Here is a 26536-nt window from a genome sequence, read left to right as displayed (position 1 = left end):
ACATGATATAAAGAACAGACAGAAAAAGAATAGTTAACCACAATGTTTAGGATGAGTATGAATGGAAGGGGACCAAAGAGCATGATTTGGCAGCAGCTGTATTTTGGACAAGATTTTAATTTTATGGAATCGAAGAAAGCAATTTGCTATGGAACTGTGTAATGAACAGACAAGCAGAGTTAGTGATATCTTCCTGGATGGGGGAAAAAAGGGAAAGAGTTGAAGATGACACCAAGATTGAACCCAGGGGTTTTGTGACTCAGAGGGGACAAATAATAGAGCTATTGACAGACGCAGTGAAGAGAGGGGAAAGGAAGAATTTGGATAAAGATAATAAACAACCAATTCAGCTCATGTTAATTGGTATATGCTCTGTTGACCTCATTCACAGCAATTGGGGATATGGCCTGTTGAGTTCAGCATTAATGATAAGCTTGAGTTGGCAGGGAAATTTCAGGACAAAATCTCAACAAAAATAGGCAGAGATGAAAGACTGAGGTTAATAGATCCCAAAGTCTTGCAAGAGGGCCCATATCTTGGTTCATTGAGTTGTGATGGCAGTTCAGGGAAGACGAGTTAGCAATGCAAAAGTCAAACAGAAAAAAACTGAGAGAGCCTGAATGAGAACAGGAAAAGAGAGAAGAAAGAACCCACCAAAAAAGCCAAAGAAAGGTTAAAAAGAAGAAAGAGAGTCTGGAGATTTAAAAAAGCAAAGTATTTGAAAGAAGCCTAATAGTAAGATTAACTGTAAAAGAAAGGTATACAAATAATCAAGAGGGAAATGAAAAATACAGTTTTTTTCACTCAGTTTAACAGAAAACAGACAAACATATTAATTATCTGAGGCAAACAATGTAACATTTTCAGCAGGATGTAAGGATATGTAAAGATTGTATTTTCTCAGTACTGTATATTTTTGACTTCATAGTTTAAATGTTAACATGTCTCAGTGTCTTATTCTTTGTTGCATTTACAGAAAACAACATACGCTGAAAATTTGTTAATAGATTGACACTACATTTAAATGGTTGCACTTAGGCAATATGTAACAAAATTAAAAAGACTTAGAATTCAGGACAATACTGAAAAAAAATTATTTGTCTTTTTCTAGGTACTTCTCTTTCTTTCTATAAAAATATAGATCAGTAAGCAAATCTATGTGATATAAATGTATATTTGTCATGTATTTTCCCAAGGGTTGTAACATGACATTGTAGTCTTCAGATTGGTTTTATTGTCTACATAAATTCTTTAATTAAATTGAGCTCTTTTTTATTTAAAGCTGTCTTTTGGGGAGATATTGCCTTAGATGATGAAGACTTAAAAATCTTTCAAATTGACAGGACGATTGACCTTACGCAGCACTCCAATGAAAGACTTGGGCATAACACAGGTATGATACTTCAAGCTTGCTTTTTACTTATTTTTCTTGTTATTTACTTCTGCATAGAAGGCAATCTCTGTTTTAAATGTAGAAAGCCACTATAATGTTTTGGTAATGTTAGTTTACGCTTTAAAAAGTTATTCAACAATGAGTATAAATTTGTTTCAGGGGAAGAGAAAAAGCTAAAATTTTAATTTTATTCTGGCATTTCTGATTAAAAATATCTTGAACTGAAGAGCAGAAGCTGGTAGGAATCATAAGTACACTCTGCAGGTGATCATGTGGAAAAGGAAATTGTAAAAGCTTTGCTCATCATTAAATTTCTTGATAGCAGAGCCCAAATTCCCCTATGGAGAATATATGTGAAATCCTGGAGGGGAGACTGGGAGACTTGGATTACAACCCCTCCTTTTGCTCTTTTTTTCAATTCCATCCAGATTTTGCCTAGATCTAGAAGCAGCACAATAACATGCCATCCTTGGTAGAATTTGCCTTGTCTAAAAAGCAACTATTTATCTGTCAAATTTTAATACTTTTTCTTGCTATTGTCAACATACAGTGCATTAGTGGCAGAAGCTGCAATCTGATTAACACAGGCAGTTGGATATTCAGACAGATAGATAAAGAGATATTATTTATGTGTATATATGTGTGTGTGTAAGAGAGAAAACATAATCCATGTCTAAATGGATGTCTGTCTAATGTCTAAAAATAACTATGCTTTTAGGCTCTGATTTGTAAATTTGTAACTGAAATTTGTAAACTTTCAGGTTATGGTACCAAAAAAGCCAAGTTACTTAGGAAAAGTGTGGCAAAAATGCTATTAGAAAATGTTTAATGCATAATTGAAATTTATTTTCAGTTAAGCATATTCTATATGTTCCTGAACTGAACTACTGTTAACTTGATGGCTCCTGGTATGCGGAAACAAGGATCACTTGGAATAATGATCAGAAAGGAATTTTTCAGACCAAGGAAGCAATTTTCAATTTAACCATTCAATGTTGATATATTTGAAATATTTTTACTATTCCTGGTTGATGTCATGATAAGACTATTTTTATAACAACATGAAAAATTATTTTGTATCTTTTTCTTAAGCCACTTATTTTTTCAAGGCATGAATGCCTTTGATCATTTCTAGATCAAGACTGGATTTTAAAATGTTAATAGAGTCAGCAGTTTCCCTGCCCCTCTTTTCCCCAAACAAATAGTCTTAATTGGCTTTGAAGGTATTTCAGGCACTAGTTTTGCTGACGAAACGTAGAGAGCAAGGTCGGTCATTTCCCCTTTAAGTGGATGCAGTCAAGTGATTTCTTTGGCCTGCTGACTTTCCATTTTCTTTTTACTTTTCTATTTTTTCTTTTGAACTGCACAGATAATTTTTTTCAGTTGACACAGAAAGACTACACATTTTTAAGCTGTTTTTTAATAATATTTAATATTCTGTTACTTAATTTTCTTTCCTTACCTGTCCTGAGAATTTTGCATTATCTTTTCCTGTGGGCAGTATCCTATTCAGGACATTGAGTCGTCTTATTGAGGATTGCTAATGCATTTGGGTCAAATTTTTCTACCTTTATTGCACAAGAGGAGTCAATGCAACTACAATGGTCAGTGGGACTGGCCTTTGGAGGACAAACTGTGTTGAAGTTAATGATTTCATAATGGTTCTCAGTGAAGCTTCAACATTCTTGATTTTTCTAAAAACACAGTTGGAGAAAATTTTACACTTTACATATGTAATTATTTTTCTAAATTTACAGTATTTTAATGCATAAACCAGGAAATTAACTTGTTTTTGCAAACTTCACAGCCTAATGTGCTTTTTTCCCCCTCGAATTTCCAAAAGAGTAAATTGCTACTGACTAGTTGGTATTGGGTAAAGGGACATAAAATGTCTGTAAAATAGAAAACAAATTCATATTTTACAACTACTAATTAAAAATACTGAGGCTTATAAGGTTTGATTCATATTATGTGACTACTACTTTTGGTGAGGATTATCTGCCTGGATTTGCAGGGTCAGACACTTAATCTGTGAGCTTCTCAGAGTGTGGCTCTGTCATTTTATTTGTCATTTTGTCCAAGCAAGACACATAATCATTGTAAATAGAAACAGCAGTAAAGCTGATAAAATTGTTATGTATATATTATTATGAGTCCAAACTGCCAAAAGTATCCTCCTCCTGCCTGAAGTATGAGAAGATGCAGCAAATATATATATTTTTTTTCCCTAAACTTTAAGCTGTGACTTGGCAAGGCTGTATTATTGACGTAGTTATGTGAGATACTTCTTCAGTTTTCCACTGAAATGGAATACACAGGCTGTGTTAACACAGAAATTATTATTTAATATGTTTTTCTAGAAATAATCATAGTATAATAGTTTCTTTAAGTAAATAATGGATTCTTTGGTTTTTCTGCTATGTCTGTGACAGTTGATGCTTGTAAGGATTTTTTAATATTTGTTTGGAATCTTTATATAAGATGAATGTTAACATGAGAGAGAATTACATTAATGATGGTCAATACAAGGAATGGTATTGTTATATTCTCTGTAGTGTGTATTATAGCTACCAAGTAACTTGTTGGGAAGGAATGTGTTGAACTATTACCTCATCTATCAAAAATGTTTTAAAAAATTTGGAAAATTTTTCTCAAGGGAGGCAGCAACTATGTGACAGTGTAATCCAAATAATTAGGCACATTGTTATTCACTGAGCAGCCACATAAACTCATTTACCTTATATGGAATTTTCTCATCTGTAATATGATTTTAAGTTGTTGTTTAATAAATATAATTTCCCACATATATATTGAAAGTTTTTATGAGAAATTGTGAAAGGTCTTTTTAGTGGTGGTTGGAGGTTTCAGTGGTCCTTTTATTTCTGTCTCTTTACTTCTGTTATTGTTAAGTAGTTTGAAAACTCTCTTGTCCTATAACAGTTATAAATTATATAAATATGTAAAATACAACCTACTACAAACTTCTGAAAACCACAAAACTTTCTGAACAATTCTGAACGATTTATTGACTAGTGCAGTATTATCAGTGTTCGTTCTTCTGGTTTACTGGTGTTTGCAAAAGCACTCCTGGCCACAAAGGTAAAAAGAGCATGTGGCAAATGCATCAGATGTACACATTTCTGTAATGTGTTGCATTTCTCTAAATGACACAGTAAACATTAAAATCATGCTTAATTTTTCTTCCTCATTGATTACTGAAATGAGAGGAAAATATACACCTGAGCAGTCTTACTATAATATACACTAGCATGTGATGTTTCAAAGCCTTTAGAGTGCATAGGACATCTGTTTGCACGTTGACAAAGAAAACCAAATCTTTCATGGTAAAATCAGCCTTACTAAGTTTGTATGGGTTTTGTTGGTTTTTTTTTTTTTTTCTGATGAAACTTCAGATTTTGTTTTCCCTCTTTCCCCTTCCTTGAAATGAGAAGATGATGGCATGCATTCAGGAAATTTCTGTGAGTCAGTCAGTCACAGAGCTGTCAGTCAATATGCCTTTAAGTATGTCAAGGTCACCAGGAAGAAAAAAAAGCTCCAAATAATAATTAGATGATGTAATTGTCATGACTTGTCTGAATAACAAAGACATGTTGGCTTACATTCTGGAATGCATATTAGAAAATTTTTCAGCTGAAAATGTGTTTTTATGTCATTGTCAAGAATACTTGAAGAATTTGTATGCGAATCATTGAAGAATGTTACATTTCCTTTAAGACACATTGCAGTTTTTATGGGGTATTTTCTAGTCTCTCCAGGCTATATATAGTAGCTGTAGGTGTAAGATTCCATGTTTGTAACATCTTTAAAATTTCCTTTTTTTTTTTTTCTTTTCTTTTTAAAGGTGGCTTTGGAGAGCATGGGATGTCAAAAAAACGAGGTGCCCTCTATCAGCTTATAGACAGGATAAGAAGATTTGGCTCTGGTATTTTCACTGTTTAAATTAGCAGGTTGCCTGATGTGATAATGTATCATGAACATTAATGATAATACTACTTTTAACACTTTAAAGCTTTTCTGTATTAGTATAAACAAACTATAAAATAAATAGTGCAAGAATAGTCATGAAGACATTAGCTTATTGTTACATTTTCTTAGAGGTCAATTTCCAGCATCAAACCTGGAAGCTAAAAATATGTAGTTTTAAATCTCATATTAAAAAGTCCTTTGGTTTTTTGTATGGCTGTGTTCAGTTACCAGTTCAACTGATATCAATACCTGTATTTTCAGTACAAGTGGGTTATGATGCATAGCTGCTAATTTATTTTTTTTTTTCTGGATCCAGTTGGGACATTATGATGATTCATACAGTGTTTGAAGCATTTACAGTGTGTTACATTGAACAAACACATTTTTATACTTATCATACTCTCGTCAGTATGAATGTGCTTGAATTCAGCAGGCTGTGTAAGTGGAATTGTCATTAATATTACTTGAGTTTACTCACCATATTTGGTGGAAGGAGACGTCACTTTATTATAGTGAAATCTCAACCTCAAAAAATAAAATATGTGAAACTCCATTGAAATCACACCACGTTGTCTAGATGCATCACTGCATATATTGTGAGATTAACCAGAGCACAGTAACTGCCTTTGCAAATGTGCTGTGGTATATTTTCTTCACTCTTTATAAGAGAATTACCATTTTAGTATTGCATAAATGCCTATCACGGTTTGCATGCAATTTGGCGTAAATTTCTTCTAGTTCAAATGAATGCTGATAAAAAGAATTTTGAATGGTAAAACATCTATATCAACATGTGATATGTTCAGTAATAACTACATATTAAGTGTAACAGTAGTTTTTCTCTAAAGTTTCTATCTGTGTTGTAGGCTGTTATGTAATTCTCATTTACACACTTATTTAGTTACAGTTAGTAGCTTTGCCTGAATGGTTGTTTTAAACCCTGACATTTTCTAGATAGTTTCTGATATAATTTAAGTTATATGTTAGTTTTTACAAAGGCAGGTTTGTCTTCCTGAATATCAAGTGCTTCCTCTCTGCCTCGTGCTGTAGCTTCCCTCTCTTCCTTCTGCTGCTCTCCCAGCCCTGGGACTATGCTGAGATACTCTGGAATCCTCCCTGATACTGACATGGCCATTAACACTTAAGTGGAGTTGGTATCGCAGGGGATACTCACATAAGGAAGGTGTACTCTTCAATCAGGAATAAGACTTTAAGCCCACTGAGTAGGATTTGTTGACTGCCTTTCAAGTGATCTGTTTTAATCAGCTGCCCTGATGTGCAGGCTAACTTACAAACTGCTCCAGGGGAAGCACCTGTTTTGGTGTGTAAGTCCTTCCCTAACTATCCTTAGCCTCTTCTGTTGTCACAAGCAGTTTCAGCTGATGTAGGAAAGATTTGTCCGTAATGGGATACGTGTGATCTCTCTGAAAACAGTCAAAACAACAGTCACGTTTTCCTCTGAAAATGTATCTACCGGTAATAGCTACAGGTGATGGAGATTGGAGGGAGAAATGACCTCTCTGACTTTATCCATGTATATACAACTTTACAAATAATTTAGGTATTTTTCTCCTTGCAATTTCTCATGATAAAAGACAATCTAGTACTTCAATGGATTCTTTCTGTACTTCAAGGATAGTCATGCACTTCATTTTTCCAGATCTCGAAATAAAAATGAAAAAGACAGTGAATGCTTTGGGTCTGTCAAAAGTCTTTCCTTCTTTGCTAGACAAATCCTCATTCATTTTTTTAAAAAATAAATGCACAGGAAGTGTGACTTTTTTTTTTTTTAATTAAATGAGAAAATATAGTTGAAATTATTCCATTTGCCTTCAAGTTGATAAATATATGTGTGAATTGTTAGTGTAATAAGTGTGAAAAATGAAGATTTAGATTCTTCATTATAAGCATTTCTAGTAACTAAGTTTTCTAGTAAACTAAGTAAGGATAGGCTGTTGCATAACAGCAATGGCCTACTTTTAAAGGGCATAAAGAAATAATCTGAATTTGACCTTCTGGAAAATAATTGTTCTTTTTTCTGTGTGACCTCATTCAATGTTTTAATTATCATTACAGGCTTTGAGCAAAATAATACATCTAAAGGAAGAACTACTGTAAAATTCTCAGGGAAAACCGAGAAAAACCGATTTCCCAGAGCTGCTACATCACGAACAGAAAGAATATGGCCAGGGGGTGTCATTCCATATGTAATAGGTGGAAATTTCACTGGTAAGCTTTGTGGTTTGTATGGGGAGGAGGAATATGAATTTTTTTAATTGCTTTTTATTTATTTATTTTTTTTTAAACTCAAGTCATACTGTGGAAGTCAATAGAAGGGTTTCTGTTGGATCAGGCCTGAAGTATGTCTGTTCCGAAATATTACTCATACTTCAAAAAAAATTGTTCCCAAAGGCAAGATACATAATAAAAATGTATAATTATATTTTTGAAAGGAAAGGCTCTCTTTCTTTGCCTAATATTTCTTGTTGCATCTTTGTTTTCAAGAGCCTAAGTAACAGAATGTCATGAAATCTATTTTTTAAAAATTGCAGGATGTTTAGCACAAAAACATAACTTATTTAACTGGTGTGACATATTCTGCTAAATTGATTTCACTCAACAGACTGACTCAAATGTATTTTTTAATTACTCAGTTTGGTTTTCACACACAGACATTATATATGACAAGAAGAAAGACTGACTTCAGAAAATACAGAACTCTTAGTAGAAAACTGTAGAAAAATTTTGAAACATTTGTTATCCCTGAAAAATATAAATGGATCAATCTCCATGTGGATGTAAGAAGTAATTTAGAACAAAAAGGCAGGGAGAAAAGCAAAGGTGGAAGGGAAAAGATATGTAATAACATCTTATTTATTGTGCATGGTAATTCAGGGAACCAAAAGCAACGCACAAATGCTCACACGTACACATAAGTGTATGGAGAAACCAGAGTAATTCCTTTCAAACTGACAGCTAGAGTCAAACTTTTACTTTGGGTATTTACATAGTACTATACTGAATGTGACCTTTGCTTTAGGATTACCATCTTCTGAAATAATGGTAGTAAACTAAATGAAAGCAACTAAATGTTAAACACTTTACCTTTTTCATAATGAAAGATAAATTCTAAAGCTTGGCAAATATTGCTTAAAGATAAAAGAAAAGGGCAAGATGGGATGAAATAACCTTTAATTTTTAGGATCCTGACATGATTTGAACTTGCTGTTTTTATGAACTTTGAGGTTTTACTGGGTTTAATTTTTAAAAAGGATTTTAAAATTATTTTTTAAAAAGTTATCTTGTGCTGTAACATGCATCTTTGCAAAAGTCTGCAAGATGGATTTTTTTTTTTTCTTCTTCTGGCTAGATAGCTAGGATCCAGGGTTTCTCAGTAATTTTTTTCCTTTCTTTTTTTCCCCCCAATGTGGTTCACTTGATAATTTCATCTGGGAAATTGCTTAGCAAATATTATGCTAATGCATATACATAAGCAATGCTGTATTTCTTCTGCTGTGTTTCTCTAGTGTAACATAGTTGTGCTTTTTATTGCAGGTTTTATGTTTGTTTATGTCAGGCAGTATTGGTCCCTTTGCAGGCAGATATGTTATGATGAGCTGATGGTCTGAGTATCCCTTTAATTGGAGTCTGGAAGTACATGGGTCTGCTGGGACACAGGACTTCATGATGCAGTGACTCCTTCCAGGCCTATATTCCTAGTATTAAAATCTGATTCTAAGGAACAAGGCACAGTTAGAAAAACCTCTTATTTCATCTCATACAACTATTCTTCCAGGCACCCAGCGCGCCATGTTCAAACAGGCTATGCGGCACTGGGAAAAGTACACGTGTGTTACATTTATTGAACGAAGTGACGAAGAAAGTTATATTGTTTTTACATACAGACCATGCGGGTAAGTGTGTATGTATAGTAGCGGACACTTGTGCTTTCAATGTTTCGCCATATTTGTAAGCTTTGCAGTTATACGTGAATACCTACTCCACAGGAAAACGGATAACTACTGCATTTAAATGATACATGTGTTCTGCTTGGCTTTAGGTTCATTGAAAGCAGTATGTATAGTAACTTTTTGAAGTTACGCCTCTTTTGTCTATTTCTAGATAAAATGATCTTGCTATATATACACAGATGTGAGGCTTTTATATTTGGCTTTCTGTCATGCTTTTGATATTTATATGTATTGTTCTAAAGGTATTTCAGGATCATCATTTGTTTATTCTTAGCTTTCTCCATGTCACATGCTTACTGCTGAATTATGTATGGACACCTATCCCATATTCCTTTTCCAGCTTAATAGTTGCTAATCGTAATTTAACTCTTCTGTTGTTAGACCGTCCTTGTCCAAATTTGTTTAATGACCAAATTCATGACCATTTTGCAAATTCCTTCTTCAAGGTCACTGACATGTAAAATTGAAGAAAACAGGTTTTATTACACATTAGTACAACTTTATCACTGTGTTACATCTTCAGATATTTCTGCTCACAAATGCCTCAGTCAGCTATGTTTGTTATTTATTCCACTCTGAATTCTTAATTTTGTATATTGGTCAGGGAACTTTTTGAGTGCACCATGTTCATTTTCCACAAAGAGTGCTCACTACCTTTGGAAATACTGTACTTCTGAGAGCCACCTCCTGTTTGGTTTGTAGGTTCCACAGTGAGCAGCTCTGTCTTGCTGACTTCCTGATCAATGAATACTGTCATGCCTACTTTTGAATTTTGATGGGATAGGGTTGTGAAAAGAAGTTTCGGGACCTCTTTGCATTGCAGGAATGAACCTGAATGTACTTAATTATAGCCCATAAAATTACATGTAGACTTATCTGTTTAAATTACCCCTGACATGCTGCTTAAGGCATAGGACAATGCAATAGAACCCATCCCTAGGCTATTTTAAGAAAAGCACCACCTTTGCCTTGGAAAGTCTCTGAGCCACAGATCCTTACACTCAGGGAGCTTATTCTGCAGGAGCATTTGTGAACTTGCCTGTTGTGTTCTTGTGCTCCCGCACGTCTACTGTAGACACCTGTTAGAAACAGTGCCAAATGAAAGGACTTTTGTTCTGACCCAGCATGCTTATTATTTTAGTTAACAATGCAATCCGTAAAATAGGATTCAGGGATACTGGCATACAGCTGGAAGAGAAATGGGAAGCAGAGAACAATCATCATGGTTCCCTGCACTCACAGAGCTAGAAAGCAATGTGAATTGAAACAGAAGGATGTGAAAGATATGAATGGTCTCAGGCATTTTAGAAAGAGGAGCGTGGTGATATCTACAGAGATCTTGGTTTTGTGAAAAGTAAATTCTACAATTTCAAAGTGCCCAAAGCCAAAAGAGAAAATCTCTCCAGCCAGAGCACTGTTTGTTAGGCTGGTTGATGCTGTATGGGATCAAGTCACTTTAGCGTGAAGGCTGGCTTATAACCAGTTTGAACCAGAAGATTGGGATATACTCAGTATCTACATTCAAAGTCACAATTACCCTTTACAGTTAATGTTGTTTTATTGGTGGGCAGTTGATGAATTATAAATAATTTACAAAGGCTGGAACAAGTTTAAAATAAAAACAGGGAAGACTGTGTCTGTGAACAGTCCACCAATGATGAAAAAAACAGTCTAAACAGAACAGGCAGTTGAATGAATGGTCCTGAATCCATAAGGCATTTCAGAAAGAGCCAGAAAAATAAGAAAATACCTTCTCTGGGTGGACAGGAACCACTATGCACTGACTACTAGCATACAGTGCTGATGCAGGATTTTCCATGGAAAGAGCGCAGACGAAAGTGACACTAAACCATTGCAAACATTTTCTGCTACATGGTAAGTTACATTGAAATTAATCTCAGTTCTTTCCCATAGCACCCTGCTGTGTTGGTTTGTTAGCACATTGTGTCGTTATTGTTTGCGGTGCCATAGCAGCCAACGTTCACAGGTGAAGGAGACTTTATTGGAGAAAGAGCACAGTCAAAACATAATTAAAACATTTAATGAAACAGAAAGCAGATACAGTCATATATGTGGAAATTCAGGGGGCAATATCTACAAATGTCTCAGATACCAGCATTAGCACACTAGCAAGCGAAGTGTTATTGAGCCTTTGTAAACATTAAGGATATTTTGAAAGAGCATAATGCATTACTTCTTGCAGCAGTTCATGGGAAGCTCATCCCAGAAGGGCAGTGATGAAAAGAGCATACTTGAAATATAGCAGATGGTTATCAGAGATACATGATCTTCCTAATGTTGAGAGTTTATATATCTGCAATGAACGAGAGACAAGTTTTGATTATCTTAGACCGATAGGACTGCAGGAGATCTCAGAAAGATGTTCAATGTATTCTTAAGACAGAAACAACTATACCTAAGTCATTGCTGATATATGCTTGTCTATCTTGTTTCTAAAAATCTAAAAAAAAATGAATACTTCACAGCCTGCTAGGAAATGATTACTTCAGTGTTCTTAATATAAGAAATGTAGGAAGCCTGGGGCAGTATTATTGGCCATAGCTATAACAAATATTTCTTGCTGCAATTAAAATACATTAAAGATTTTTCCTGTTCACCATGGCCATAGAAAATAAATTATTTCTCTTTCTTTTTTGAAGGAATCTATTATGTACTTTGAGACTGTTACTGTGTCCACCCCCACTATTTTCTTCTAGGCTAGAAAATCCCTAATTCATTTAATCTTTCCTGGTAAGTCATATTTTCTAGGCCTTTGATCACGTTGTTATTCTCTTTGAGATTCTTTTCAACTAGTCCACATCTTTCTTGAAATTGAGGACCAAAAACTAGGGCATGTTTGTCCAGATGAAGCATTACTTTTGCTGAGACAATGCTAGAGGTAATTAATATGTCTTGTAGTCTCTCCTTCTACTTAAGTACCTAAGCATGATGCCTTCCTCTTTCTCAACAGCTGCCACATTTGTCTCATGGTCAGTTAGGATGTGACTCTGAATAAGAGCCAGAGTTCTTTCCACAGCAGTGATACCCTGTCACTGGTTCCAACATATGCCATGTTTTGCACATCTCAGGACACCAAATAATGCTGTATTTCCCTTTTCAGATGTCTTCTCTAATCTGCTAAATTTACTATCAATTCCAGGCTTGTCTTCATGGCATTTAGCAGCCTTTTCTCAGACTGCAAGTTTAAAGGGCATCTTCTCTATCTTTGCTTCATATAATATTCCAACCAGCCTTATAGTCTGCTTTATATCAGGGTTCTCTAGTTTGCTTATGGGAAGCTTGAGTGGAAAAATTTCAGAAGCTTTACAGCTGGATCCCTTCTTCCCATCAGAATAATCTCATCTGTTGCAGTCTCAAACTGTAATTATTTGTCATCAAGTCTTGTTTATTATTTACTCTGAGAACAGTTAATTATTGAAAGATTGTTTCTTAGTACAGCTGAAGCACTCAGTAGTTTGAAATTTTGTAATTGCTGATAGTTATTTGAACCCATTAGCTGCAGATATGAGAATAAGTATATAGCATTAAGATGCTAGTGTTTATGATTCTTCTACCAAATCAGTGTGCATTGGCATTAATATCTATAGCAGCAAATATTTATGCAGCTAGTTGATTAGGGCAAGTAAAACTCTAATCTGTAAACAGGCTCAAAACACTCTTTGTTCACTACTGCTTCTGTATGCTTATGTTTCTTCCTGTCAGATAGGAAGTGCTTGATGACAGTCAGTATACTTCTCTGTGTGCAAAGCCAGAAAGGGGGTCAGCAAACTGGAGTGGCATCTAATCACATGCTCTTAATAAATATTACTGAGTACAAGATCAAGCTTCTTTTTACGTAGTGAGACAAAAAATAACAATTAATCATATTGTTCTGGCATCTCAGCATGCCTTTGATCTGACTGTAGCAATTTTTGTGTTCCACCAGAAGACTTAAGTACTTTTTATGACAAACTTTAGATGACTTATTACAATCACTGCTGTAGCCTCTTGTATAGGTATTTGACAAAGAGCTGTCTGAGGTACAGGAAAATCAGTTCTTTTTCATGTGCTTCTCCAAACATTGTAGATTGAACAGCTTCTGAATGTTTTAATGTTTTTTGAACTTGCTAGTATATTAAATAGGCATTATAGGGAAGTTCTTAAAGTTGGTTAAAGAAGTAAATTCATTGCCCGAGCTACACTTTTGCAGCATTCATCAGCTTTAAGAAGGGTCACGTTATAAAAGATGCTCAATCACTTTTATGGAATGAGAAGAAATTCAGAGTTGTACTAAATAACCTGTGGCATTAGAGCTAACTCATGCTTTCAGGTGATCATTAAATCTAGCAGCTGGCACTCTTCCTGCCCACAGCAGTTGATACAGCTTTCTCTGCTGCTTGTGGCATGGCCTGCAGGATGGGTGGGTGTGACCAAGGTGCAGGTGACCAGCTGCCATAGTCTGAAAAATGGGGTATACACATAAACTGAATGAGGGGTGATTTGTGCTAACACAATGGGATAGGCAGCTGCTAACTGAGGAACGGATTCAGCTGGCTCTTCTTTGTAATATTGGGATGGTCATCTCCATTCAGCAGGTGAGGAAGCAGTAGAAGCTTTCTGCCATTGCAACAGGTCCTCTTAGGACGGTCAATCAGAACATTTTGTAACTACAACTAAATTGATCTCTGACAATAAGAAAATTCATCAAGCCAGGTCATAGCCAATAACTCCATTGTACAGAACAAGTTATATTTGTGTTTGAAAGAGGTGTTTTTTCACCAAGAAAAAAAAAAATCTGTGTCTTGTTCATGAATTTTGTGAACTTCTTTCTCTTGCTATACGATGACTATAAGCAGTCTTAGTATGCTTATGAAGTTCTGTAATTTTTCATCCACAACTTCATACAGTCAGTGCCATGGCAAATTGATGTTGAAGTTTTTGAGGATTTTTATATTATCAAGTTCTGAAGAGTGCAGCTTTTTAAACAAGTGCAACATTAACCCCACCTAATTCTCCCTTCATGTTAATTAAAGAGTATTTTTGACAGCAGCTATATTACTTTAAAAGAATGAGTGTATTATTCCAGTCATTTCACTTTCTCTCTGTCATTTGTTTTTCTTTGCTCGCCATCATTGATCAGCTAAGTGACTAAATGGAATTGGAGATTCATAAATAGTTACTGCCTAAAACTACTATGTGGTGCAATAAAGATTAAAGAGATGAGAAGCTTTAAAGGCTGCCAGCCAACTCAGTTTATTTGGCGTGACAGTTGCTCATACAACAGAGAGAGGTCTTGGCCTTTTGCCAAATACACCTGGGGTCAAACTCATGATATTGCCAATTAATTTCCTTTGTGGATTTATTTAATTATTTTAGTTTTCCTTACACTTTGACTCATGCAGTTGTTGAAGTGATCAGAGTCGTATTGAATGAATCTGGTCGGCTTGACTTGACACTCAACCTAGCAAATCTTAATAACCCTGTATGAGTGTCCACTGCTGCTGTTATTTTAAGACTTGGTGTTAGTTCTAATTCTCCTTGATGTGTAAAGAAACACTCAATACATTTGTTTATACTTTCTGGGAAATACTTGAAATCTGTCAAGTACCCAGTGTAAGGGAATTACCATACTCATCTGGCTGCTTGTTTTTAGGAGCAGACCAGAATTAAAAAAATAATTTCCAGTGTGTTGAGTTTCAGGTATCTAGTGTTAGCCTAGAGGAATACTATGTAAAAAAAATTCAGTTATTTTTTTCTTCTGAAAAGAATACATCTTTTAAATGTGTCAGATAAGGTACCTAAGGTCACTATACACATTTGATATTGCCCAACCGCTCTTGTTTTTTAATGACTAGAGCAGTAAAATGTCAAATGATTTTTGAAAAAAAACTAAGAATTTTTCTGATTTATAAAATACCACTACAAATTTTTAGATGTGATTTAAGCACTTTTGATTTTGAGAAACAATCAACTTTTTCATATTGTTAATTGTATTCAGTAAATTTGTTAATTAAGTATTTACCTTATTTTCTTATAGAAACAAACTGTACTCAATATGTTATACTAGCCATTTTGTTCTTTTGCTATTATTGCACAGCCTGTTGTCTGAGGTTTTCCAAGTTATAGTGCACAACCTTAAAACGCTAAACCCTCTTTTGGTCCAAATGAAGTAAAGAGGATAGGAAGAGACACAGTGTAGTTAAATTCTTGCTTTATTCTTCTGCCCTTGTTGTGAATAGCATCAATAAAAGCAGAGATGGAGACACTGCAGACAGTAGTATTTAGAATATTTATTATTTTTCACTTTTTCCTTCTTCTCTATTTGTCTCTGAAGTGCCACTGTGCAAAAGTTATATTGAAAATCTATGGAAATTTTTGAGCCACCAAATAAGTCTTTGTTAGTGGAAGCATGTAATGTGCATGAAGTCAATAACATAAGCAACTATTGAAATTGTATTAAAGAGTCTACAACCTACAGTCTTAATAACCCATTGATTTGCTTTCAACTATAAATATTGATTAATGTTCTTTAGTTCTGCATTGCAGTTTTTCTCTGTAGTGCTTCCATACAGTATTAATAATGAAGACTCAGCAGAAGTGTTCAAAATGTTTTTAAACTAAAGGATTTGTTCTACCTTTTCATAATTATGTGTGGTTATCCTAACTTTATTCTCATCAATCTTTTGCACTGCCATCTTGTGTTGTATTCAGACCATAAAGGCTTTGAATTATGAATTAAATTGCAGGATTTAAACAAATGTGTTTAAATGTGTTGAATCTTCAAGGTGTATTCTGCAGATTATAGATGAATGAGAAACTAGATAGGTTAAAATTGATTGTGTGGTTGGGCTTGGGGGGTTGTGGCTAATGGCTTGGACTCAGACTATGACTGAAAGTGCATTATCACAGGGACCTGTCCCTTTTAAAATCTTTATCAGTGACCCATGAAGAGATGACAGTGTATGCTCTCATGAAGTTTGCAGATGACACCAAGTTTGGGGGGACCAGATGATAGGCTCAATGGTAGAGCTGGTACCCAGAGCGACTCAGGCAGGCAGAAGGAACTGACCAGCAGGAACCTTATGAAGTTCAACAAGGGCAAATGCAAAGCTCTGCACCTGCAAAAGAAGAACAAGATGGGCTGGGCACCGCCTGGTTGGGGAGCAGCTCTGTGGAGAAGGCCATCAAAGGCTGAGCTGGGCAAAAGCTGGCTGTAGACCCTGACAACTAAGGCGGCCAGCAGCGGCTGGGGCTGTGTGAACAGAATTGCAGCTGGTGGCTCACGGGAAGGGATTATCCCTCACTGCTTGGCACTTGCCAGGTTACAGATAGACTCTACATCCAGTTGTGGACCCCCAGTACAAGAAATATATTAATAATCTGGAAGGACTTGAGCCTTGTGCTGAGGCACTTGAGAGCTGGAGCACTTGCCCTGTGAGGAGATGCTGAGGGTCCAGGGTTAGCTCGATTTGAGAAGAGTCATCTTTGGGAGACCCAACATTAGCCCACAGCTCCTAAGGGGAGGGCAACAAGAAGAGGGAACAAGGCTCTTCATGGTGGCGCTTGGTGGGAGAATACAAGGCAACAGACATAAACTGAAGAAAATGAAAATCAGACTGGATATAAGGAATAAGTTTTTCAAAGTGTGAAAAGCCAAGCATTGGAGCAGGTTGTTCAGAAAGGCTTACTGTCTTCATCCTTGGAGGTTTTCAAGACCCAACTGGGTAAAGACCTGAACTTCTGACTTCATATCTGACACTGCTTTGAGCAAAAAGTTGAACTCGAGGCCTCCAGAGGTCCCTTCCAAACCAAATTGTGAAAGAATCAGTGGAATTTTATTAATGTTTAATAATCTGTAATGTGACTTTTCATAGATTGTGTGCATTTTATGCTTTTCTATTTTGAAAACAACCATCAAGCATTGTCAGTGCATTCTATCTCTTTGCGCAATTTAAGGTTAGTATAGCATAATTGCCAGAATGAGGTATGTGACCTTAACATAGGTAGGAAGCCCTAGCTTATTAAGTTCACTTAATACGGAAATGGTGACGTGCTTTCACAGAGGGCTGATTACTTCATCTGATTGATTCTTGTGTTTTCTACCATGGCTTCCTGTAGACTGCCAAGGCAAATGTCAGGTATTAGTCCTTACTTCAAAGAATTCAAAGACAAGGAACAATGTTTTATAAAAGATTTGAAGTCTGGGACCTGGGAATTGTGTTTGATAAATTTATTTACTAAATTAAAATAAATTTAGTGCCTATGACAGCGAATTGGGAATTCTGTACTGAAGATAGAAGGTCTTTAATGGCTTTTTAAATGAATGAACTTTTATGAGAATGACGAGCTGCTGCAAATTCTACTACCTTTGGCTCAGAGTACAAAGTGTGTCCACCAGCACTCCCACTCTAATTGGTTGGGACAGTAAATAGCACTGTGTAGGATGTTAATAAAAAAAAACAAACCACCAAAAAACCCAAAGCAAAACCTTCTCGAAGATCCAAACACTTTTCTCCCCAGGGTGAGCACAACTAAATAAGAGATTGTATGAACTACGGTAATTTCCTTATTGCACAATAGAAACATATTCAAATAGTTGAGTGATTAGTAAAAGATAAAAATGTGGGTAACAATTATGTTGAAGATATCTGTAGTGTGTTAATTGTCGCCTGTAGATATAATAGTCTGCAAACATGCAGTCTGAAAAATATGTTAAGCAAAACCATATCAGTGTTACGTGCAAAGATGAAATCCACTGTGGAATCATGAGATAAAAGTGTGTAACTACTCTAAATTTTTATTTTAATCTTTTTTTCTGAAATCTGTGGCTCCTTTTTATCACCGATGTTGTATTTTTAGGGCACATCTTAAGGTAGTTTTCCCATTACTATTATTTATATCAGTGTTTATAATATTTCTATATTGTAAAAATTTTAAATATTAATTTTGTGTTAATACAACTTATATAAAGTGAGGGAAATATACAGAGCAATACACAGGTGTTATTTATTTTCTTTTACTGTGGTGTGGAACGGTAGTACATAAACCTGCAACATTAACGATGACAGAGAATTATAGCAGGAAGTCTAAATTGCTGTTGTTTTTATTTACTTGCCTTGAAGAGAGCAGTTAAAGGAAGATACTTTCAGAAATTAATTAAACATGAGATTGCACAACTCTAGCTGAAGCACTGAGATTAATTCAGTGCTTTGACCTAAAAAAGGTGATTCATTCCTATTCTTGGAACTACCCAAAACAGGAAGAAAAGAGTTAACTTTTTACTTGAGAAGCTATTGAGATGGCAAAGAATGATTGCAATGTGAACAATATTCTTTTCCAACAGTATTTTCAAGGTAGTTTCAAAATTCTTGGTACAACCTTCCTAGGCTGCTGTAGTAATATTTTCCTTTATAAAGTAACTTGTGTGGCCATTATAATTTTAGGATATTTTTATCTTTTTTGGGGTATATTTATCATTGATTTTAACCATCATTGCAAAATCAGTATATGTTTACTAAGAGCACATATTGCGAGCTAAAATACCATGACTGTACTTCTCTAATATTCATATTTTAAAATTCTAGTTGTATTAGAGAATAAAAAAACCCAAAAAACAAACAATGAAGTAGACCAATGAAGAGAAACTGACAGGCCAGCTAACCAAAGTGAAAAGTCTCTTTGCCACTACAAACCCTGAAAAGGACAAACAAGCAAGAATTTCCTGTAGAATTTAGTCCAGGATCAGTATTGCTCCTATAGCTTCTCTTCCTTTATCGCCTACAGAGGCTCATGAAGGATAGGATCGTTCTCCATGCTAGCATTGGCCTCCTCAAGGACCAAATATATTCTGCTATGTAAATGTTGCATCAGAAACCATGTTTTAAAAAAAGGAGGGGAAGGAAGGAGGAGGTGATCTGCTCAGTACAATTCCATTCCACCTCACAGACTGAAGAATTTACAGAGCAGAGATGGGAAATCAGGCTTTTATTAGGGAATATAATGCTGGCTTGAAATATTTAAGATCTTCAGAGGTGACAGAGAATCAGCTTATGACTCTTTAAATTGTCTTCCATTTTGGTAGGTTTTGCTTTACTATCCTTTCTCTCCTTTTGCTAGCATAGTCAGGAGGCTTTTTTTCCTAACCAAAAAAGCAGAAAATTCAGATAAATGTTGACAGTATGAATGCTAAAAAAGGCATCTCTGTTCTGTCAGAGATTCACAGTGGAATAATGGAAATTCAGCGGAACAAGAATGAAACATGAGAGCAGTTGTGAAGTGGGTTTTTTTTTTTGATTGTGTTGGGTTTTTTCTTGTGAAATTATAACTTTCTATTACAAGAAAACATGAGTGTGAGATAAAAACTGTTTGCATGTATCTAGAGCATTCAACTTCCTAATACACTGTTGTTGCAAATGACAATGTATATCACCCATAGAATCATAGAATGATTTGGGTTGGAAGGGACTTTAAAAATCACCCGGTTCCAACCCCTCTGCAATGGCAGGGTCATCTCCCACTAGACCAGGTTGCTCAAAGTCCCATCCAACCTGACCTTGAACACTTCCAGGGATGGGGCATCCACATCTTCTCTGGGCAACCTGTTCCAGTGCTTCACCACCCTCACAGTAAAGAATTTCTTTTTAGTATCTAATCTAAATCTCCCCTCTTCCAATTTAAAACCATTACCCCTTGTCCTGTCACTACACTTCCTGACAAAGTGTCCCTCTCCAGCTCTCCTATAGGCTCCCTTCAGATATTGAAAGGCCATTATAAGGTCTAACAGACAGAGAAACAGAAAATGAGGAGAGATTGCACAGTGACATCACAGGATTCTGTATCTCATTCCGGATGTTTTCCTTCTGTATTTCAAACTGCATATTAAGTGAATCTTTTAAAGTACTACTATTTACCTTTTGTAATTTCTGCACCCTTTATAGATGGAACTAATGAAGTAGGGTGACTTTTCAGGTCAAAATAAAGCAAACCTATCAGAACTTAAGTGACCAAGAGTCTGGTTAGTGATGTCAAGACACACAACAGAAGTATGGCACAGAAGAAACCTTGACTTACTCTCTCTGCTTCCCTCTGTATGCCTCTTGAGTGTGCATAGGCAAGAAAGCAGCGATATGCATGGATAAGATGGTCAACTCTATTTTTATTGATTCTTTGGGTGAAAGAATGTCCTGTGTCATTCTGAGATACAAGGCCACAAGTTACAATTCAGTTGGCCACACCTATCACCTTTTAAGACCCTGAATTAAAAAAAAAGCCAAAAATACATGTGTCCTTTATTAAGTATTCTGAATAATAAGTCGTTCTGCCACTAGAGATGGAGTTTGTGAGACTTCAAAAATTGGATAGTGCATTGTTCTGCAGATGGGGTTTTTTATGTAATGCTTTCTCATATTTTATCTGAATTTCCTATATGGTTTGTAGAGATATGCAAGAAAACTTTCACCTGTGTTTGTGTTTTAATTACAGGTGCTGTTCTTATGTGGGTCGAAGGGGAAACGGTCCTCAGGCTATATCTATTGGCAAGAACTGTGATAAATTTGGCATAGTTGTCCATGAGTTGGGTCACGTGATAGGTTTTTGGCACGAACATACACGACCAGACCGTGATGACCATGTTACCATCATTAGAGAAAACATCCAACCAGGTGAGATGTTCTGATATGTATTTTGGGAAAGAAAAATCTGTTTATTTCTGGTGTTTCCTTCATCTGCTCAACTCTGAAAACTGAACACAGAATAGCAGAAATGAGTATTTATGCCTGCTAGTCCTCTTAGACGGAGTGATCTCAAACTGATTCACAAATGAAATATTGCAACTAAAATATAATCTTTTGTAAAGATCTGGCCAAATAGCAAGTCATTAAACAGTTTTGGCTAGAAGGAAAGAAACAGTAATTGTGCTCAAAATCTTTGAAGGAAGCCATTGTTCTTAAAGTCCTCAAAAAGACATGTGCTTGAGAAAGGTGTGGGTTTTTTTTTTTTTTTTGTTATCTTTACTGAATGATAAGTAAAAACATCTCAATAACTTTTTAGCTGCCCAGGAGGTTTAGACCTGTAAAGTAAGCTGGGGACTTTGAATTTGTGACAAAAATGGGAACTGTTCCCAAGGTTTCCAAATTTGTATTTCCCTACAGAGCTTCTAGCTTTCTCCAGTGACCTTGGAGTTGTTGAGACAAGGCACCTGAAGAACCTGAGAGCTTTAAACTGTGACTGTCATCTCTTTGTCAGTCTAGCTGTTGTGTCTACACTTGTGTTCTGTGGACAGGATAGGAGGGAACTAGGCATGTTTCATTTGCAGTATTCAAAAATATGAAACACTGATTTTGACTTAAGGGAATTATCTGCTTGAGAAGGGTTGAAATTAGAAATTGTCAAACAATAGGTTGGAGTATTTGTCTGTTCCTGTAGAAGAGGTTTTAAAAAAAAATAGATTTGCGATGCAATAAATCTTTGCCACCTCCACTAGGACTTGGAAGATGACTGGCAGCACAAACATCTGAAGTCCTAAACGGGCACATTCATCTAAGCCTTCCTTCTGTTCTCTCTGTGTCATTGACTTGTGTAGGTGCCATAAGTGCTCTTCCCCTATGCTTTTTCTGTGATGGGGAAATCAGCTGGACTGCCATTCTCAGCTTCCTACTCTCTCCTTTCAGTTGTCTGTCTAGTTTCTGGCTGAAACCACTTTTTGTGGTATGGCATGATTTTGAGTATCACTAATGGGATCAGGACATCATGACCACCAAGACATTTGGGTTTTGTTTTATTATGTAAATTATGTTGGTTAATAATGTCAATGCCACTTCATTTTTGTTGGTAGATATCAATGGGAATATGAATTGGAGTAAGGGGTGCTTTGCATCTCTTAGTACACTAATTAAGACAAAGAACTTCTGGTCTGGAATTATGAAGTATTAATTCTTTTGTTCCTCTGCTGCTTTCATTAAGTTGCAACAGCTGGCTCTTGAAAATGCGACTTTGTAGTATTTATATTACATGGGGGCACAGCGAGTTGCCTTTGATGAAGTGAAGTCTCTTTAGCATTCAGTCTAATGAGTCTTCAACAAGGAGGGTTCTTCTGTGTTCTTTACTGTCAAAACAATTTCTTTCTGGAATTTAGAACCAAGCCAGCAAATTTATGGATTCTACATGAAATGCAACATAATATGTGGGGCTTTATGTGGGTTAGGTGAATGAGAATAGTCTTTCTAAATGCTAAATGTAGGAATTTGAAGACGTTTGCCCTCTTGGTTAATAAAGTCACACAATTACTCTCAAATGGTTAAGATTTATGAATGTCAGTGAGTGATTAGGTTAGGATCTTTGTTGTTTTTCTTTTCCTGTTTGGCTTTTATCTTCACAAAAGACAATCCTAAAGAAACTCTAATTATCAATCATTTGTAGGTCAGGAATACAACTTCTTGAAGATGGAACCTGGAGAGGTGAACTCCCTTGGGGAACCATATGACTTTGACAGCATTATGCACTATGCCAGGAACACCTTCTCAAGGTTGGAGTCTCAGGTTATACCTTTTGACTTTTAATTCTATTCCTTTCTGTGAATGCTAAGAGCTATGTTTTTTTAAGTGTTCCGAAACCACTTAATATCCCCCTTGCAATATAGTATTCTTACAGCAATCAAAACACAGCTTGTTTATTTTAAGTCAGAATAATTTAATTATACTTTTAAACAGATTTTGGTTCTGTTCAGTTTCAAAGCAGCCTTTTGATCTTGCTTCAGTTCTTTAGATTTTAAGACAAGATAGTCTAGAAACATCTTTTCATATAATACTTTCTTTTTGTCTCCACAAAATTTTGAATTTAGAAAAGGCAAATGAGTAAAATGGTTAGGGATTTTATGTGTAACATGATCTTTCTTAAAGAGAAATCTCGTTCAATGCATAATGTCTGAGTAACTATGACTTATGCGAGTAGAACACGTTATGGTATTAGGACATCTGCCATGCAAGCCACACCCTTTGCTAAGGACTGCAGTCACCCATTCATAACAGAGGCTGCAGACTCTTCTCTATTGTTTGTACAGACTGTTGCTGTCATCAAAAACGTATAATAAAGAGCTTAAAGAGCTCTGCTGTTTTTTCTCTGGCCTGTTGCAGGCTGTTCCATTCCCAATTCTGTAGTAACTCATGTGAGGCTCGCTCTGAAACTCTGCACAGATGCGGGGAGTTGTACAATGAGCTGTTCCCATAGGCTAACCCTGCTCTGGAGAATAAGTGAAGGAGGAGTCTTTCACATGGCATCTTGTATTTCATACCAAGTCACAGTTCAGCTAATCACTCTCGAGAAATATCAGAATAATGCAAATTAAATGAAACCTCAAAAAAAACCCAGCAAAAAAATGCTAGTTTGAAAAGTTATGTGCTTACTTTGTTGTTGTTCAATTTGTGTATTTTAAGGAAAAAATACTAGACAATCTGAGAGTCTGAAGTAAACTGAAGACCACCAGAAATCTCAACAACCTTTGCAAATTTCTTAAGTTTATTCTTCTCCATATAAATTATATTATTTAAAAAAAAATAAAAAATAAATCCTACCAAGGGGTGTATTCAGCATACACATAGTTCACCCCTGGAAGAGCATGGAAATGAGTCACATGAGGTTGATATTAGTCACATCACTAAATGCAGTTACGGGTATATTACCTTAAGGAAGAAATTATAAGAAGCTATATAAAATAGAGTAATTTAACGAGCTGTAATCCCCCAGAGTCCTAGGGCAATGACAACATCAAGATAATTTGATTTGTAGGCCCTGATCTCACCACTTTCCAAGCTGGCAAAAACTGATAGTGCCATGAATAGGCATGCCCTGCCCTAAGGTACAAGAAGTTGTTACTTCATACTGTTTAAAAAACAACCAGCAAACCCTTGAGGTCATGTATTGATTTGCACTGATTTATCTTGAAAGTATGAGTCGTGTTCAGTGTGGCATGCTGCAAGCTGTTTCTGTTGGACTTTACTCGCCTGGATAAGTAGTAGAAATCACAAAACAGCATAAAGTTCTAGTCACACACAATGATGTTGTTCATGCTGTATTAAAACTGTTACAGGTCATTCCCTTATTAAGGTGATGATAAGGCACTTAAGAGAGTATTGATTTTACATTTTTCAAAATATGAATAGCATCAGTTCCAGGTTGTACTAAAAATCAGTATAAAATAAAATTATAGTTTATAGATACAAACACTTTTTGGGAAAGAATAATGTACCCTATTTCTAGAAACTGAATAATGCCATAACTAGTTTATTTCACTGTTTAGATTAAGGTAACATACTGAGATAATTCTAGTTTTTTTGCAAAATTTCTAGTGATGCCACAAGAAATCTGACTGGGTAAAGAGAGCAGTACGTATCTGCAATGCTCAAATTGGTTCATTTATTATAATTTAAAAACCAGTCTGTATTTCTAAACACTATTCCTAACTGTGAAGATCCTTACTGTGCATTCATTTTTGGACCTACGTTATGCCTGAAAATGCCAGTTTTACTCTTCTATAAAAGCCTACAAATATGCAAGAGAGTATAAAAAAAATTAAAGAACAAGAGAATGCAGAAACATAATTATCTGTTAACTTCTATTTTATGGGATTTGAGAGATTTTCAAATTCTGTAACTTGATAGCAGAACTTAGTTTTGTACCTTACTCTTAAAATTTGAGACTACCAAAATATTTTGGATAATATTGAAAATTTGGAAAATCTTGAATAAAACCGTATTTGGAGCAAGTGTGCTTCTCTGTTACGTCTAGTCATGTAGGGTAAATGTTATTAAAATCACACATGGTAAGTTAATATATTTCATTGTAAAGCAAGCAGAAGTTGTCAAGTAAGCATTTATGTTTCAAAAGCAGCAGTGGCTAGAGTAGAGTTAGATATATTATAAAGCCTGATGGAAGAAAGATTGGCAAGTGAGCCTGACTTTACCTTCTCTTACCTGTGTAAGTCAGGCTTCCCTTGAAAACTTTTTTAGAAATAGGAACTTTGTGATTAAGAATTTCGTGATAGGGTTTATTTTATATATATCTGTATAGTTTTGTAATTAACTTTTTTCAATATAGCAAGAGCTTAACAGCAGTGCCTTTTTCCTGTGTAGTTTAAATAGTAGTAAGAGCTTTCCCTCCTGTTGCTTAACAGAAATATAACTTTGCATAAAGTTTGCCAACCTGAGGAATTTTTGTGACATGTTTTCTGTATTTAAAGTTGTGCATTTTACCCTTTTAATTATGCCAAATATAAGTTTACAAAATGGTATTATACATTCATAAAAGTCAGACAGTTTTATGACAGAAACCTGATAGGGTTTTTTGGGGTCTATTTTTATTTTTATTTTTTTTAGGGGCATGTTTCTGGATACCATTCTCCCTTCCCGTGATGATAATGGTATACGACCTGCCATTGGCCAGCGTACTCGTCTAAGTAAAGGAGATATTGCACAGGCAAGAAAGCTGTATAGATGTCCAGGTATTGCACCACAAACGAAAAACACATGCTAGCAACTGTTTAACTTGCTGTTTAAGAGGAATGATAAAACTTTTGAGTCAGCTGCACAGTAGTCTGTTTGCATGTTGGCAGCTGGCGTAGGCAGTTCAAGAATTGAATCATAAAAGAAATCTTATAGGTAAGGTCTCTGAAACGCAAAACACTTAAGGAAAGATAAACTTTATGAAACAACACTTAATTTCATGACATTTCAGTCTTTATTTTCCTTAGCTGTTCAATGACTAGGAAAAAAAAGATGATGTTTAATATCACTTCTAGTTTGCATATTGACTGGAGTCTGTTTTTTATTTAAATTCAAGCACAGTGCAGAAAGAGCAAATTAAATTATTGCAATCAGCTCTGAACACAATACTCTTATGGGTGAACTGGTTAGATCTTATTACAAACTTTATACAGTTGTAACAGTTACCTTTAGTATTTTAATATCTTCTGCCTGATTCTAGCATCCTAGAATTTCAATACATATTAGTGTTTTATCTCAAAATACAGTTGGGGTAGACTTGCTGTCTGTCTCAAAAACAAGTAGCAAGGCTGGAATAAGCCAGAGTCAACCCTGTGGTTGCTCTGTTGTGCTAGCTCTCTAAGTGCTGGCAAAGTGTTGGAAATCTCGAAGCAAAAGGTTTTACTTTCCTTGCTCTAGTTATAGCTGAGATC

At 35.5% G+C, this 26536-nt stretch overlaps 1 protein-coding gene across 1 annotated transcript in view; it reads left to right on the top strand.

Annotated features, from left to right (window-relative positions):
* Positions 1–26536, top strand: part of TLL1 (tolloid like 1) — a 140662-nt gene that overhangs the window by 61679 nt on the left and 52447 nt on the right. Inside the window, exons 2-8 of the mRNA XM_014945632.1 lie at positions 1283–1393; positions 5256–5336; positions 7457–7609; positions 9177–9294; positions 20833–21011; positions 22768–22873; positions 25719–25843. Coding sequence (XP_014801118.1) covers positions 1283–1393; positions 5256–5336; positions 7457–7609; positions 9177–9294; positions 20833–21011; positions 22768–22873; positions 25719–25843 — 873 coding nt within the window. The remainder of the gene's footprint in view (positions 1–1282; positions 1394–5255; positions 5337–7456; positions 7610–9176; positions 9295–20832; positions 21012–22767; positions 22874–25718; positions 25844–26536) is intronic.

Source organism: Calidris pugnax, unplaced genomic scaffold (genome assembly GCF_001431845.1).
Source record: "Calidris pugnax isolate Ruff unplaced genomic scaffold, ASM143184v1 scaffold15, whole genome shotgun sequence".
NCBI classification, from domain to species: Eukaryota; Metazoa; Chordata; class Aves; order Charadriiformes; family Scolopacidae; genus Calidris; species Calidris pugnax.
Note: the sequence above shows the minus strand (reverse complement) of the source record. Positions and strands in the feature narration are given on the sequence as shown.